The sequence below is a fragment of the Gymnoscopelus braueri genome, assembly GCF_963280865.1.
Source record: "Gymnoscopelus braueri genome assembly, chromosome: 9".
NCBI lineage: Eukaryota > Metazoa > Chordata > Actinopteri > Myctophiformes > Myctophidae > Gymnoscopelus > Gymnoscopelus braueri.
The window spans coordinates 40,512,365-40,530,232 of NC_137610.1; the positions used below are offsets into that span (position 1 = coordinate 40,512,365).

The 17,868-nt window shown below is 41.6% G+C and overlaps 1 protein-coding gene across 1 annotated transcript in view; it reads left to right on the forward strand.

The window, feature by feature from the left end:
- The window catches only part of LOC308091664 (neural-cadherin-like), a gene marked incomplete at its 5' end in the record, with an annotated part of 233,509 nt that overhangs the window by 204,963 nt on the left and 10,678 nt on the right, over window positions 1-17,868 (forward strand). The window contains 3 exons of the mRNA XM_080437326.1: window positions 682-848; window positions 9,728-9,992; window positions 12,006-12,189. Coding sequence (XP_080293452.1) covers window positions 682-848; window positions 9,728-9,992; window positions 12,006-12,189 — 616 coding nt within the window. The remainder of the gene's footprint in view (window positions 1-681; window positions 849-9,727; window positions 9,993-12,005; window positions 12,190-17,868) is intronic.

The following is a 17,868-nucleotide window of genomic DNA, read 5'->3' on the forward strand; positions in this document are numbered from 1 at the left end:
TTTTTTTAACCACTTAAACCTGTTACCCTTTATACTTTGTTGACTGGGTTTCCCCAGGGCTCGTATTTCCCTCTACACCAAAAACAGCTGATCTACAAGCTGATCTACAAGCTCAAAACGCGTTGCATTGTGAGATCTGCTATGTTTGCCGAAGGTTCACCCGCAGAATGGGGGACGCTATGGTACATCTTTTTAAATGTCTAGGGAGTCTTCAGTATATAGTATAGTATAGTGTAGCCAAGATGCAGGATTTATTAAAATGAAAACCAACGTTTCGACCTGGAAAGGTCTTCTTCAGGGAAGGAGTCTTTTATGGTGAAAACTAATTCAAACTCACAAAGTTACTTATTAGATTTCATTATTATTGTGGACCTCACAAAGCTTCCAATCCAAGTGGGAGATGTAGGCAATTCTGTACTGCCTCACCCCCTGTGTTTCCAGTCCTTACACCTTTTCTAGGAGGATAACCCTGCCTTTTATAAATTGCCTTTACAGAACAGCGAGCACGATGCCGCAATCTCTGCATGTTTTCCCATGCGAACACTGTCATTAATTAAATTTGCTGTGTGTGTGTGTGTGTGTGTGTGTGTGTGTGTGTGTGTGTGTGTGTGTGTGTGTGTGTGTGTGTGTGTGTGTGTGTGTGTGTGTGTGTGTGTGTGTGTGTGTGTTTTGATGGACAAGCGGCCCCAGAGTTTTCCTTCGACGGACGAAGCTACATTCAGTTGCAGCTGCTGTGGTCGCTGCCGGCGCGACAGCTTCGCGTCCAGGTGGGAGTTCGGACGCGCGCCGCCTCCGGTGTCATCCTCAGCCTCCTGTCACAGCGGCAGAGCGAATACCTACGTGTAGAAGTGAGTTATGACCTGTCACTCACATATCGCATAACTTTCTCAAACTTTTTCATGCCAAGGACCCCCAAATTGATATGTATCTGGCCATGGACCCCCATCTCAAAAAATATTTTGTGCCAGGGACCTCCAGAAGAAAATATTTGAGTTAAAAATGTTAAAAATATATATTTACACATTTTCAAGATTTAAAAAAACTAGCAGATCTACAAGCTACACGAAGTGACACGCTATGAGCTTGTAGATCTGCTATTTTTGAATAGCCAAACAGGTGTTAAATGATTGTGATGCCGTATTAACACATTTTGCTGGGGACCCGACCCCTGGAACCTCCCCAAGGACCCCACTTTGAGAACTAATGGCATAATGTACATACATGCACGCACGCACATACGCACACACGTTTGTATTACTCTACTTATGAGTACATCAGCATTTTAGAACAGCAATTTTATGAATGTCATAAAAAACATTTACTCCCCCGCATTTTAACCATAATAACCCTAAAGCCAAACATTTTTGGCACGTGACACCGGCGTGTAACTAAGTACTGTATAAATCAGGCAGAACACGAAACTCTAAATCTAACTTCTAAATTTCTAATCCTAAGCCTTATCCCGACCTGAATCTTCTCCTAATTCTCTACAATTATTTCATAACCATAAAACAACCATTTCTCTTGTGAGGACCAGGAAAATTATTGTCTATTTCTCAAATTCTACAATACTAATTCTACTATTCTACTATACTTGTATACATTTAGCCCTCACAAGTATAGTAATACCAGTCCAGTCCAGTACACACACACACACGCATGCACATGCACACACACACACACACACACACACACACACACACACACACACACACACACACACACACACACACACACACACACACGCACGTTCACACGAGCAGCAGCGACAAATGCTACAAAACTACCAGCTACGCTGTCGCTGAGTCACCTCGCTGAGTCACCTCTGAGTCACCTTTTGTTTTTGTTAAAAAGAACAGGGAACAGGCTGATGGCAAGGATTTCTTTTCCCCCCCCATTGCAAGCAGGAGAGAGAAGGGGAGTGGAAATAACATTTGAGTGCTGAAAAAAGTTGAAGCCAGCTTCTATTTTTTTCTTTTTGCATTTGTAGTGAAGTGTCAGGCATCAATTTGTATCTCCATGGTGCCGTGTCGCTGCCGGTGTGAACGCAGCATCGCGTTTAGTTTGACAGCCTGAACATATTGAGTAGTAGGCTACCCCCCCCCCAGTACTGTTTTGAAGTCACGGTGAGTTGATGGACTGACTAATATAAGACTTTAGGACGTGACAAGTGACATCTATACTGTATATACGCTCTCTGACAGGTACAGCAGGAGAACGGTTTCTGTAAGTCTGGGGATTTCTACTGTCGAGAAGCTGACAGTAGGAAAGCCTTCAGGCTCACTCTGTTTAAGGTTGTTTCACTGACTCTGCCTAATGTTGCAAGAACAATTCCATCTCGGGAGAAAGTACACGCTCTTGCCGTAGCACTTGCCCTAGCCTCGACGACCTTGCAGGCTATGCAAAGAATAAAATGTAATTTAGATAGCATGTTGTGTAGACAGATGCCAGGTCATTGTAGACCTGGCATCCTATAGTGTGTATAGTTTCAATGTACAGATCATAGATTTTTTGGGAGATTCTACTATGTTAGACTGATGATAGGTTCTTGGTTTACCTATGATCCTATAGATTACTATTGCTATGCTTTTTTTTTTTTATCTAAATTTTTATCCCACACTATTGCACTATTTCTATGCACTTGATGTATTACCTTGTGTTGTCCTTGCTTACTGTAAGTCACTCTGGATTAAAAGTGTCTGCTACAGTAAATACCTGAATTGTAAATTGTAAAGTAATTGTGGTGTTGTTGTTGTTGTTGTTTATTGTTGTTGTTTTTATTATTGTGATTACAATGTTTCGAAGGTCATATCCCCTGCTGCGTGTCAAGCCATTTAAAGGGCACATTTCAAGAAGGAAGTTCACACAAGCTCCATGCTTTGACACTGTAGCTTAACCATTATAATGAAAATTGCAGATATTTGTCGTACGACATAGTATAATATGGGCTGAAGTTGCTGAAGCTTGTTTACCAGTGATGGAAGGTAACTACGCACATTTACACAAATACTGTGACTTGACTTATTCCTGTAGGCTCCGAGGTGGAGTAAAGGGTCCACCCCGCCATCGGAGTCTGTTTCTGGGCAGTTTTCTTCAGCTGGGCCTACGTTAGTCCGGTTGTCATTGCCTCACTCTCAACTGATCTTCTCCAGGTCTGTTTTGACCTCTCCACTTTTCTTCCAATTCCAATGCTTGCCTTTTTGTCAGCTGGTTTGCAGAGGGTGTATCCACCCCCACTTAAAAATCCTGGCTGATGGGGCTTTCAGTTGGTTCTCTCCAACAGGCTGGCGTTTGAGATTTGATCGGCCCCCTGATGTCCAGGTTGTGTGTTAGCCATCTTTTAACAAAGGTCTGGAGTTTGTTGGTGGTGATGTTAGTCACTCTCCATGTCTCTGATCTATATAGGAGCACTACCAGTGCCTTGACATTGATGTTAAACATTCTGGTCTTGTTTGGGAGAGACAGTGCCTTTGAGTTCCTGATGGGTCGCAGCGTGTTAAAAGTGTGTCCTTGTTTATCCTGCGGATGATGGATCCACCATCTTTGCTAAGTATGCTTCCCAGATATGTAAAGCGGTACGTTTCTTTGATGTTCTCTCCCTGTATTTGCATCGGGAGTTCCTGTTTGTTGTTTATTCTCATAGCTTCTGCCTTCTTCACATGAATCTTTTGGACGGTCTTCGCTGCCTCTTCAGAGAGTCGTGTTAGCTTGGACTGTGCATGTTGTTGTTTATGAGAAAGGAGGCCGACATCATCTGAAAACTCAAACTTACTATTTGGATTTTTTTCATACTACTCCACCACATCTCAAAGGCAATTGAACTTTTTACTCCACTACAATTATTTGACCGCTTTAGTTACTGTATCTATTTTACAGATTTAGATTATTAATACAAAACATACATTAAGTGATAAATGATTATGTATTATTATAGGAAAGTACCTATAATTGCACATAAAATAAATAAAATCAGCCCCACCTTTAGCAAGGCAAGGCAAGTTTATTTGTATAGCACATTTCAACAACAAGGCAATTCAATGTGCTTTACACAAAACATCAAGTAAAGGAAACCCATTATAGCAGCTGCAATATTAAACAAAATACTAATTACAATCCGATAATAGGATTGTGAAATAGACCATTTTGAATAATAAGTACTTTTACTTTTGGTACTTTTGATGCCAATACTTTTTTTTCTCAAGTATTTCTACATTGTGGTATTGCTACTTTTACTTAAAGGAACACTTCACCTACTTTTAACCGTATCTTCGTATAATTGGTCCTGCTAATTCTCATTATAAGATGACACCATTCCGTCTACTCACAATGCATCTCATTAGTGGGCTGTGGACAGTTCAGAAACCTGCCTATCAATGACATCATCAATGGGGTTTCCAAGCTTATAGAAACAACAGCCTTTTCAGGAAAGTTAGCATGCTGAAATAGAAGATAATTGTTCTTGCATTAATAAAAAATAAAATGAAACGTTTGAAATCTTGTTTGAAATTACCCAATCTGGGAACCCATTCGGTAAAAAAACAAATATTTCCCTTTTTTGTGTAGTAACAGGAACTCGTTTGGCCCCTCCCCTTTCTTAGTCCACTTCCTGCCGGGTGCTTCTGTGTTTATTCCTACAAACAACAACACCACATGTTTAAAGCAGTGGTGCTGACAGAATCTGCTGTTAGCATAATCAGAGTCTTGAGAGATTAGCAATGACCAAACCTGCCAGAAATGGTGCCATTGAACATAAGAGAGGACAAATTGTGCGGAGATGGGTTGGAAATGGTTGAAGTGGCCCTTTAAAGGAGTAGAAGTCTTTGGGTGAACTACTCCTTTAAGTAAAAAAAAAAAAAAAGAGTACTTCTTTCGCCAATGTTGTTGGCACCCAATCAACACAACTTTCCTATGGAATACATCACCTCCAGACACATTCCTGAATGGTTATGACATCTTTCATCTTTCAGACTGACAGGCTGAATGCCATGTTTGCTAAATGGCTCAGCAAGCACATTTTTGCAGTGAACCGGCCAACTGCCAACCGTCCAGCCAACATCATCTTTGAACTGGGCCTGTCACAATTATTACAAGATTCAAGATTCAAGATTTAAGATTTAAGATTGCTTTATTTGTCATTTGTTTTCCATCTGCAAGCAGCGTTAGAAAAAAAATACTAATTTTGTTTCTCCTATAAAGACTGCAGAAATTCATAAAAGAATGAAACAAATAGTGCAGAAACATACTCTATCGATCTGAATACTCGCCTAATCGCAATTATTTAAGATGATCACAATTATTTTTGCATAATCGTCATAATCGTTTCCATGTTGAAAAGTGAAACCTTTTCAGAAATAGCAGACCTGCAAGCTCACAACGCGTCGCATCGCGATGCGTTGTGAGCTTGTAGATCGGCTATTTTCAAAAGATTTTGCATGCATTTTGAACTTGCGCAATGAAGCATATTTTGAATGATTTTGATACTTCTTTACTTTTACTCAAGTACATTTTTGAACACGAGAAATCTACGTAACAGAGTATAATCTAGAATAGATTGCAGTATTGATAATTTTACTTAAGTAAAACATGTGAGTGTACTTCTTCCATCGCTGACAGTCTGCGCTGTAGCAAGGAAAAGGGAAACGGGCTTTAGCAGCCTGTCTTGTAACATACAGTACGGGGCTGTGAAGCGTCTCTGTGAAAGCCTCGTCTCCAGAGCTGAATGAATCGGTGGAAAAAACAAAGTCGTCTGATGTCTGTCTCCCACCCTCGCCGCGCCGCTGAAACGTTCTCAGGCAGGCAGCCTGTCTCGGAGCTCTCAGAAACACTTGAGCGCAGCAGCAGCAGTAGCAGCAGCCCTGGTGCGTCTGCAAGACAACAAGCCCTTAATTTAAAGGGCTGTCTCAGAGCCGTGCTTTCCTTAAAGTGTAGAAATGGGCTAGAGTGCTTTCTGAATAAATAAGCACACATCCACTCACACAAAAGGTTCGCAGGGATTCGGTAAAAAAGAATTACAGCTCCTTGACGGAGGAAGGTGTCTGCATGAAAGAGACGTTTTATCTAACGAGACGTGTTTTTGTTTTTTTTATACGGATGCCACTGCAATTGGAGCGCTTCGTTTCAAACGTTAATTATCTTAACTGCGGTTTATCTCTAAAATCATAATTTGATTTCAATCTGATTTGATTTGCTGAACTCCCAGTTGGGGGGGGGGGGGTCACGAGAAAATGATGAATTTTCATTAACCTAATGATATTTACACTATGTAAATGTGTGCATGCGTGTGTGTGTGTGTCTGACAATGGGTACAATGGGTATTGCATAACCGGAGGGGTATGCGTTCCCAACGGGCATCGTTCCCAACGGGCATCGTTCTCAACGGCGTTCCCAACGGGCATCGTTCCCAACGGGCATTGTTTCCTAATGGGAATCATGCCCATAGAAGGGCATTGACCTAATATTTATAAAACCCACAGTCAGACTTTGACCACTTTGAACCGGCCTGGACATGTCATTATAGGTGACATTTTTACAAAAATGTGGGAGGAAAAAAATGCAAAAATAGCAGATCTACAAGCTCACAACGCATCATGATGGGACTTGTTGTGAGCTTGTAGTAGACTGACTGAATGCGAGAATGCATGCGTGTACATGCATTCTCGCATGCTTGCGTGTGTTTATGCGCGTGCGCGCACGTGTATGTGTGTTTGCGTGCACTAGCGGGAGCCGGGAGGTGTGTGACTCCCAGATGCCCCCCCCCCCGCTGATGGGGGGGGGGTTAGTAGTTAATGCAGGGTGGACTGAGTGTGTTCCACTGTGTATTGAATTATCCTAGCTGCCCCACTTTCCAATTAAGGCGTCGACATGTACAAGCTGCCGTTATAGGAGCCCCTCCCATTGTGTTCGCTCATCCTTAAACCCGCTGAAGATAATTGTTGTTCCTTTTATAACCTGCCTTCCGGGTGCCTCACTACTGCTGCCATGTACTACTGTAGTAATGTCTGGCAGCTTTGCTAAACATCCCGGCTGCAAATCCGAAAGCTGCATGAATTAATGTTTTAACGCCGCACTTCAAGCTTCCGCTGAGCTTTGACGCCTACGTTCTTCTGTAAATACCCAAATTCCACAGTTTTTTGTTCATACTAAATACCGATGTCAGTCACCTGCGGGATCGCGTCTCAGCAGGGGACCCCGGCCTACTTTTTGTTGAATTCTTATTCAGATCAAAGCAAAGCCCAGAGTGGATTTTGGCAGATCGGAAATTACAGCTGTGCAAAAGGAACCGGTCTAATAAGCTCACAACATGTTGCGTTTTGAGCTTGTAGATCTGCTATTTTCAGCGTGCGACACTGACATGCAACTATTGCATCAGGCTTGTACTCTTTAATCGAGTAATTAATTTTTTGTAGCAGCGCTAATGGAAACTCCTCAGAAATGTTGGGCATTAAGATAATTAGTTATGCAGTAGTTACTGTTAAAATTAACGTTCTCTGCTTCAAAAATATTTTTTGCTGCTGTGGACATCTATATCACTGTATTATTAGTATCACCATGATGAACAGCAGTAGTACACACAATAGACTCTTCTGTTGATATAGGAAGCATGTCTTCAACAACAGGCAGTGATTTAAAGCTCACACTTGGACACACGTGTGTGTGTGTGTGTGTGTGTGTGTGTGTGTGTGTGTGTGTGTGTGTGTGTGTGTGTGTGTGTGTGTGTGTGTGTGTGTGTGTGTGTGTGTGTGTGTGTGTGTGTGTGTGTGTGTGTGTGTGTGTGTGTGTGTGTGTGTGCGTGCGTGCGTGCGCGCGTGATAATCTCCCAATTCTAAGGAATGGAATATTTTGAAACAACCGACTACCCCCTTGGAACAGTTTTTGATTAGGATGACGAAAGAAAAGAGAGGTGTAAAAATTGTGACACACATGATGTATTATACTGCTGTTTGCAGTCTCTCACACCAGGATTACACCTTAGATGTAAAAGAGAAGTGGGAGTTGGAGATGAATGTTATTATAGAAGATGAGGAGTGGGAGGAAGTGTGTGAAGGAGGGCATTAATAGTCCATTATGGAAAGAAATTAGCAGGAAGATACTTTAACATCTTTCATAGTGCCCACATTTTATAGGAGTAAATCAGAACTGTGCTGGAGGGACTGTACAAGTAGAAGATCATACCCACATTTTCTGTGGTTGTCCAAAATTTAAAAAAAGATTATTGGGAGGGAATATGTAATAAATTAATAATAATACAAAGTGCTACAGGGTTTAAAAACAATGGCATGAAAAAAAGACAAAGACAAAAACAAAAAAACATTCGGCAACAACATAAGACCCTTCTTGGGGTAAAAAGTAGATTAAAAAAAGAACTAGAAAAAGTGCTCCTCGGAGCACAGGTCTCCGCCAGGTCAGGTACGTTATTGTGGCCTCCTGGTGCCATTTTATTCTTAGGTCTTTCACGGCAATCAGACACTGCATTCATGATTTGAGGCATTTTGTTCCAAAAATGTGTTTTGCTAAATTAGACCTGCTGGTGGCGCTATAACAGGCCAATGTGAAAAGGGTGGCATTTCTTCCTCGGCCTAGTGGGAATGTGCGTGTGAATATTCACGGAAATCGCAAGCTGCGTGCATAGTTTGAGGCTTTTTGTTCAAAACGGACCAATCCTGCAAACTTTGGAAGCCAACCATAGGCAATGAGGATGGAATATGGGAAATCGGACAGATTTGTGTTGATCACATGACTATAGAGATACTGTGTACCGATTTGCATGACGTTTGGATAAAATCTGTAGGAGTAATGTAAAAAAAAAGGGTTTTGTACAAATCGGCCTCCTGGTGGCGCTATAACAGGCCCATGTGAAAAAATTGGGGCAGAGGTTCTGAATTGGCATCCAGGGAGTGTGTGTGCACAGTTTCGGAGCGACCGGGCCAACGGTGCCAGAGATTAGCTGCTAACACACAGACAGGACGGACGGACGGACGGACGGACAGGGGCGAAAACATACTCTCTCGTCATGCCTTTCGGCCTGGCGGAGACAATTAAGGCATAGAGTAAAAGCATCGGTAGATTGTGGGGCTCTCAAATGGTCGAGAGGGCATTCCACAGGCGTGGAGCAGAATGCAAGGTCGCCCATGGTGCGGAGCTTGGTGGGGGCAAGGAGAAGGTTGATATATGTACACAAATATTGGCTATTCTAAACATTGATTTACCTTTAGATCCGAGTGGTTCCAGAGTAGGCGAGTAAACAAGCATTGAAATATGGAGGGATACAAGGTTTCTGCCAGACAGCAACGATATGTTCCTGTTGGTGGCAAGAAAAATTATTACCATATTTTTTCTCATACCATTACCTCCCACAATTAGACAATGGTATTGAGAGTGTATACTGTACCATGTAAAAAATAATCCAGATGAAATGTGATCTCTTTAAAAAACATCGGGCTCCTGTAATAGTTCACACTAGTTCTTATATTACTTCTACAGATTTTGTCCAAACATCACGCCAATCGGTACACATTATCTCTACAGTCACGTGATCAAGACAGATCTGTCTTTATTGATCTGATTATTTGTATTTGTTTCTTGAGGTTTGGACAAAATCACTCGAATCATGAACGCAGCGTCCGGTTGCCGTGAAACATTGCTGTCCCACAATAAGCTACCTGCCCGAGGAGCATATTTTTCTAGTTTCGCGTTTGCAGACCTGCTTACGTGTCTTATACGTCCCCAGGTGTTCCGAGGTGTGCTGGCGGTCTTCTACAACCTGGGAGACGGGGACTACAACCTCACGTTGCCCCGCCATCGCCTGGACAACGGAGACTGGCATGAGGTGGAGCTGGACCGCTTCGGCAGAGAGTTCACGCTGCGATTGGACGGCGGGGGCGGGAGGCGGGAGGTCACCGCCTCCCCGGGGCGGAGTCAGGAGATCATCGTCGACCCGCTGGTCGTGATGCTCGGCAACTCCTTCCCCTCCGGACTCAACCGCAGCTTCCTGGGTAAAATAATAACATTCACCATTTTCAACCCTGCATCCCTATTTTTGAGCATGACATTATAGGCAAACATTTCCAAATATGTATTTTTTTTAAATCTCAAAGATAAAAAAAAAACAGATCCACAAGATCACAATATGTTGCATTGCGACATGTTGTGAGCTTGTAGATCAGCTATTTTCACTATTTGTTGTATGAGGAAGTGTATAGGGCTTAAAGGACCACTTCACCCATTTTCAACCTTATCTTCTTATACTGTAATTGGTCCTCACTAGTACTCATTATAAGATTTCCATTTCTGTCTACTCACTCTGCATCTCAGAGGTGAGCTGGGGACAGTTCAGAAAGATTTAAAACCTTTTGTTTTATTTCTTTTTGTTGATGCAAATACACTGGCTTCTATTTCAGCACGCTAACTTTCCAGGAAGAGAAAGGCTATAGTTTCTATTAGCTTGGAATCCCCATCGATGATGTCATTGTTGGTAGGCAGGTTTATGAACTGCCCATAGCCAATAAGACCCAGAGTGAGTAGACAGAAATGGTGCCATCTTATAGGGAGAATTAGTGAAGGCCAATTATAATGACGATAAGGCTTTAAATGGGATAAGCTCTCCTTTAAGTGTTTAACTCCCCAGAGTGTACAAATAACGCTGATGCTCAGCCAAGTGGATGGAAGAAATGAATGAAGGTGTGAATGATGACTGAGTGAATGTGGATGGATGGGTGGGTAGGAGGGTGGGTTGGTGGGTGGGTATCACCGTGACCTTCGCAGCTTGACACATGCACCCCTGTCATAATTCATGGACTGATAAATGATTCAGCGGCTCCCCTCGCCCACTCATCTCCATGGTTCACAACTTGGCCCCGAGATATTTTGGCAAATGCTGAGTCTCCGGCGGACTGCGGGGGAGGGGGGGTGAGGGGGTTAGTGCGACACTCTGATCTGATCAGCGAATACTGTAGATCAGTATAGTTCTCAAACTTTTTCCTGTATTTGGCCAGGGACCCCCATCTGAAAAGAATGTTTTAAAATAATGTTCCCCATTTTTCTGAATTGTTTCTAAATGGTCATTCAGTCATTCCGTCATTCCGAATATAAGTGGAATATTCCTGTCCATGTAAACGCAGCCACTGAGTTATATGTTATGATCAGTGTATGAATGATTATGATCAGAGTATAAATTATGTTATGATCAGTGTATTAATGATACATTATAATCAGTGTAGAAATGATACTCTATGATTGGTGTGTAAAGGATATGTTATGGTCAGTGTATAAATTGCATGTTACACCTCATCGTCTCCGAACACTGTGGCTAACAAGCCAACCAGCAGAGAAAAGAACTCTGTGCTGACAGCTTAGCCTTGGGCTGTTTGTGTATCTGAGTGTTTGTTTGTTTGTTGTGTGTGTGTGTGTGTGTGTGTGTGTGTGTGTGTGTGTGTGTGTGTGTGTGTGTGTGTGTGTGTGTGTGTGTGTGTGTGTGTGTGTGTGTGTGTGTGTGTGAGTGTGCGTTTGCGTTTCTTTGTAAACCATGCACTGCTATTGAGTAAATGTGTGTGTATCGTTGCTGTGGGGAAGAAACCTCTTATCTCCACATTCAAACTTTTGGTGTTTTCTCATACAGTACATTAATGTCCTACTTGATCATACATACATACAGCGTCACTCAAGAGTAGCAGATCCGCAAGCTCGAAACGCTGCACGAAAAAGCGACGCGTTTAGAGCTTGTAGATCTGCTACTTTTGCTCTTTTTGAATTTGAATCCTGTCAATGTAACAGTTTTGGACCTACTAGATACTATAGATGCCTATCATAGATAGATAGATAGACATATGAGGTTTACAACCCGACGATATAAAAGTTCTCGCCTGTGGACTGGTGTCTTTTTACTGTCTCTCCCCATCAAACGTTCACTCATCTTTTACCACTGTTTCTCTTGTTCTTTTCTGTTCTTTCTCACTCTCTCTCTCTCCACTCTCCCTCTCTCTCTCGCCCTCCTCCACATCCATCCTCAGGCTGTCTGCGTGATCTGAGGCTGAACGGTCGCTCCGTTCCCCTGGACAAGCAGCGGTCCTCGGAGGAGCTTCAGGTGGTCAGCTCTCAGGGTGTTTCCCTCGGCTGCTCTTCAGAAGCCTGCGGAGACCACCACTGCTCCCCTCCCTTCGTCTGCGCCGACCTGTGGAGGCACTATGAATGCAGGTACTGTATTCAATCACCCTACAGCACCTACACTACAGTGTGTAAAGGATGTCCTTCAAAACGCCCCTTAGCCCATTCAATCCGGGAACGCATCTGTGTCATTTTAGTTTTGGGCTATAACCATTATTTTATACTTTTGGGCTATTCAAAAATAGCAGATCTACAAGCTCATAGCGTGGCACAGAGTGCCACGCTATGAGCTTGTGGATCTGCAATTTTTAGAAAAATCTTGAACATTTGTGCAAATCTTTGAATACATATATTTTTTATACATACATTTGATTTTTTTTTTAACTCAAATCTTTGCTTCTGGAGGTCCCTGGAACAAAATATTTTACAAATGTTCGCTTTAAAAAATATATTATTCAAAGATTTTCACAAATTTAATGTTCACGATTTTTCCAAAAATAGCAGATCTACAAGCTCGTACCACGGCACCCCGGTGCCGCGCTATGAGCTTGTAGATCTGCTATTTTCGAACAGCCAAAGAAATCTAAAGTGACACAGATCCGTTCCCAGATTGAATGGGTTAACCATCCCCTCGATAAAGCCGCCACACGTTAACGGAATGCAGGCAGAGAGATGTTTACAGAATCAGATACGAGGACAAGATGTGTCATCATGCACCGCAAGCCTGAACCCTGGTGTGTCTAAATGAAAATGGCACTTTACTTTAGTAAGAGGGTTAGATGTGTAGTTATTTTTGCACTGATGTAACCCCGAACTGCCAGCCTGACACTCAGCCTGAATTTTCATTTAGTTTTTCACTCCATTATTCACTCTGAAAGCCCTCTCAGTGCAGCCGTCTTCTGAGATGGGGGCGTGGAAAAAAAGTGGTACTCTTTTTTGGTTCATACTGGATTATCCCGATCCGGTTTGTGCCGGTTAGATTTTCAATCCGAGAAAACCCCGCCTTTCTACAGCGTCACCAGACCCTGAATGCGAGGCTAGAGATTCAGGGGCTGGAGCCAGGCTACCGAACTGCCAACTCCACAACCCAAAGTATAATTTTGTTTTAACCCTTTAAAGGTTCTATGACATTCATTTTCACTTTTTTTATTTTTGGGCGGTGAAACCGCCCCTATATGTGAGGTTTGGACATCGACATTCGCTGCATTGTGATTGGCCACCATTGTACCCCCCCCACCTATTGTACCCCCCCAACCCTGCGCTGTGATTGGCCACCATTGTACCCCCCTAACCCTGCACCGTGATTGGCCACCATGGTGGCCAATTCAGGACTGTGATTGGCTAGTGAACACATGACACATGTGCATAGCCCTATAAATAGGACTATGCACTTAAAAAAAACACATTTATGGGTTTTTTTAAGTTAGGGGTGTACAATGGTTGGTCCACGATATTACTTTTCTTTAAGTGAACTTCCATCACTGTGATGACCACTGTGACCACACCGCCCACTTCACACTGGGTGTGATTTTTTTATGTTTTTTGGGGGGTTTTATGACCTCAATTACACCCAAAAAATCTGAACTTTGAACATTCGGTGGATTTTCTGTGGTCTGGGGTTTTCTGAATAATTAGGTTGAAAAGTAATCTGAGCTTGGCCCTTCGGCAGTGAGGTCACAGCCGATTAATCCCGCCCACTCTCCTCCTCGCCCCTCCCCTCCCCTATCCTTTCCTTTTGGGGGGGCGGAGCAGAGGCGATGATTGACAGGCAAAATCCCTCACCAGCGACACCCGCAGGCAAAGATTTCTTTTTTCATTGCAGTTGAAAAGGCTTTAGAAATGTGAGAGAAAAACACCTGCCATGGATCAATGGAGTGGATTTTTTTTTTTAAACTTTTATACACGTTTGAAGGACCATGACAAAGACTTTTAATGTGTGGTAAAACTGAACGTCATGAAACCTTTAAGACCTGAGGCCGATTCTACAAAGAACTTCTAAATCAGTAGTTCTCACACTTTCGAGATTTAAAACAAATAGCAGGTGTACATCATGTATATCTGCTATTTTTGAGTGGTGCAACCGCTCCTATAAGAGGGTTTAGGACCCATCCGTGGTGAAAGTTTTTCTTTCCATCGTGAAAATTTGTCTTTCGCTGTGACGCCATGCTGTGGAAAACACGCCCATAGGCTAAGCTTTGCAGGACGTGCTGTGATTAGCTAGCGAGACACATGATGAAATTAACTTCAAACTTCGCAGACGCGCTGTGATTGGCTAGCGAGACGCATGATGAAATTAATAATAATGTAAAAAATGTAAGCACGTCACTTCGCAGGACGTGCTGTGATTGGCTACCGAGATGCATGATGAAATTAATAACTCATAAATAGCACCGCTCACTTCACACTGGGTGTGATTTTTTAATAGCCAATGCAAAAATCTAAAATGACACTGGGTTAATGACAAATAGACCTCGCCCCTAGAGTTTACGACATGGAGATTGATTGATTGATTGATTGATTGATTGATTGATTGATTTATTGATTGATTGATTGATTGATTGATTGATTGATTGAATGAATACTTTATTAGTCAGAAATGTAAACAGCATGAGGTACAGGTCAGACATTAAGGCTAAAAGGATAATACAAAGCAGTCCTGGGGACTTGTTTCCATGTGACATGCGTCACAAGATTACCGGTTACTGCCATACTCCCTGTCACGCTTTTGAACCGGCATTTTCAACGGTACCACCACTGAGAGATATTACAACGGAAATAATAGCCAATTTCTGCAATAAAGATTCTGAAATGGTTTTAGGAATAGTCATTTACAGCGGATAACCTGTTGAATTATACAGATTGTAACACAGAATCTTACAAACAACAAACTGTGTCGGCTGCTGCTACAGAACTGTATGACCTGAGTTGATGCAGACTTCATCACGTGATGATGTCACTTCAACTTCAACTTTGTCTTTATTGTCACATCACGGGTTCACAGGTGTAAAAACAAAAGAAGAAAAAAAGGAGAAATTAGTACAAGCTCCCATCATTTGTAGTTTTCAGGAAAGGGAAGGAGAACCTATTAAATCTATTGGCTCATATATCATTTAATTCCTCCATAAAGAGTTGGCTCAGCAGCACTATACAGTAGCTGTTTCTAAATAGCGAACTGAGTAGGTACTGTAGAAGGTATTGAGGTTGCTGAGATATGGTTGTTTTAGTGAAAATCTAATTTTTTTGAAGATATATGTATTTTCTTTGGGGACTTTTGTCTCGATATTGTAGATGGTATATTGTAAACAAGTATTTTATGTATCCCCCCACACACAGATTTTTTGCGTTATCCTTTTGATTATGGTGGATCAGATGTATGTTACATGTGACATATGTTTTTTGTTTGTTTTTTATCAATAAAGATATCAATCAAGAATAGAGATAGAAGAGAGAACAGAACAAGGAAAAGGGTTTTACAGTATATTCAAATATTCCTGATATAGTGTAAGTAGAGTGAAAATATACATATAAAAGCAGTTCAGGTATTCCAAGTATTTCTGATATGAGTGGAATAAGATGTATACATGAATACCTTTGGTACAGGTTTAGAAGACTATGGCAAGGGAATGAGGAAGTTAAAGTAGAAGTAGTTATCATAACAAAACATGAGGTTAAAATAGTAACAGATACAGTATATTCAGTGGTGTAAACTAAAGTAACTAAGTAGATGTACTCAAGTACTGTACAATTTTGAGGTACGTTTACTTTCTTCAGTATATACAATTTTCAATACTTTTACTTCAACCCCACTACATCTCAGAGGAAAATATTGTACTTTTACTCCACTACAATTATATGAAAACTTTAGTTACTAGTTATTTTGTAGATTTTGATTATTATCATAAAACACACAAACCACTTCAACCCTATATATTTTTCGGCCATTTGAAAATAGCAGATCTACAAGCTCACAATGCGTCACAATTATGGGCTTGTAGATCTGCTATTTTCAAAAGATTTGTATACATTTTGAACATTTTGAACATTTTGAACATTTTGAATGGGACATTCTGCACAAAGAGTACTTTTACTTTTGGTACTTTAAGTATATTTTGATGCCGATACTTTTGTACTTTTACTCAAGTACATTTTGAATACGGGACTTCTACTTGTAACAGAGTATATCTACATTGCAGTATTGATACTTTTCCTGAAGTAAAACATGTGAGTACTTCTTCCATCACTGGATATATTCATGAGGTGCACAGCATACGATTCCTCGCTGGAGAGAGGAATCGAGGCTTTGAGAAACATAACCTTGGATGACATTTGTTTTTATTTTCAGGTACGTTTGTGTATTATTTGATATCATTAGTTTCACTGTATTGTCTGTAATGGTTCAGTACCACTTTGTAATATCTCTGCCCTTTTCACTTCCTCCTTGTAGGGAGAGTTGTTGATGCACGCAGATGTTCTGTTGTTTTTATTTGATTCATGCAGGGGTGGAAGAAGTACTCAAAACGCTCATTACTCAGATTTCTTAAAGTAAAAATAGCAGTGCCACAATGATAGAAATACTCTGTTACAAGACAAGTAAAACCCTAACCCTAAAAGTACAAAACTATTGGCATCAAAGAATATTTACACTACCAAAGTAAAAGTCGCATGTCATCGTTTTCTTTTCTTTCCTTGCTTTTATTTTATTTCTTCGATTTTCTTTTCTTTTCTTTTCTTTTCTTCGATTTTCTTTCATTCGATTTTCTTTTCTTTTTACAAGCTCTAGTATTGGAGGCTTCTGTCCATCCCCGCAGAGATCAGGCCACATAACTGTATAAATGTCCCCGTCCGCCGTTTGGTTGTAATGTCACTAGCATGCTGAGTGCTACTGTGGATTCCTGCCGACATTGTTGTGTAATTAAGGCGTCCGTGCTTTATATTGACTACACACACATACAACAACAAAAGCCTTGCTGGGTCTGCTTCTTGCCGTGTGCTTAAATCAAAGTCCTTTATAACTTTGCACATTGAGCCAGCTCTCTCTATCCACTGGCATTCTCTGCCGGCTCTCTCTCTGGCATTGTCTGTGTGTATTCTGTAGCCCCAAAGCAGGTCCATCCATGCACCATCTGTCCAGGGCAGGCTATTGGTGTTATTATTATTTTCCCGCATCGGGCCTTGGACTTTGAACCTCTCTACCAAAATGTGGTAGCTGTATCTGTTATGGTTTCTGAGAGAAAAATACTTGATTGGGAACTGTCACATCTTCATCTTAGACATAAATGGTAAATAGTGCATTTTTATAGCGCCTTTATCCAAGGTGCTTTACAATGTGCATTTCATTCACCCATTCACACCCATTCACACCCATTCACACACATTCACACACATTCACACACATTCACACATCGATGGCAGAGGAAACCATGCAAGGCATCACCAATGCTCATGGGGAGCAGTTAGGGGTCAGTGTCTTCCTCAAGGAACCTCCCAAGGACACACATTGGAAAATGTAATGCACTCATTAATCAATATAAATTAAGCTATCAAATATATCACTTAGCAAAATACAAACACACGATTCCCAATGAAGCCTGTGTGAAGCCTATTGACATATGACTCGTGTGTGTGTGTGTGTGTGTGTGTGTGTGTGTGTGTGTGTGTGTGCTGCGAAAACTGGGAGGAGTAGCGTGTCAAACCTTTGCGGATACTATACTATAAATACGTCCAAGAACTATAATGAACAATAATATTTGGACTTAAATCATGTCCAGG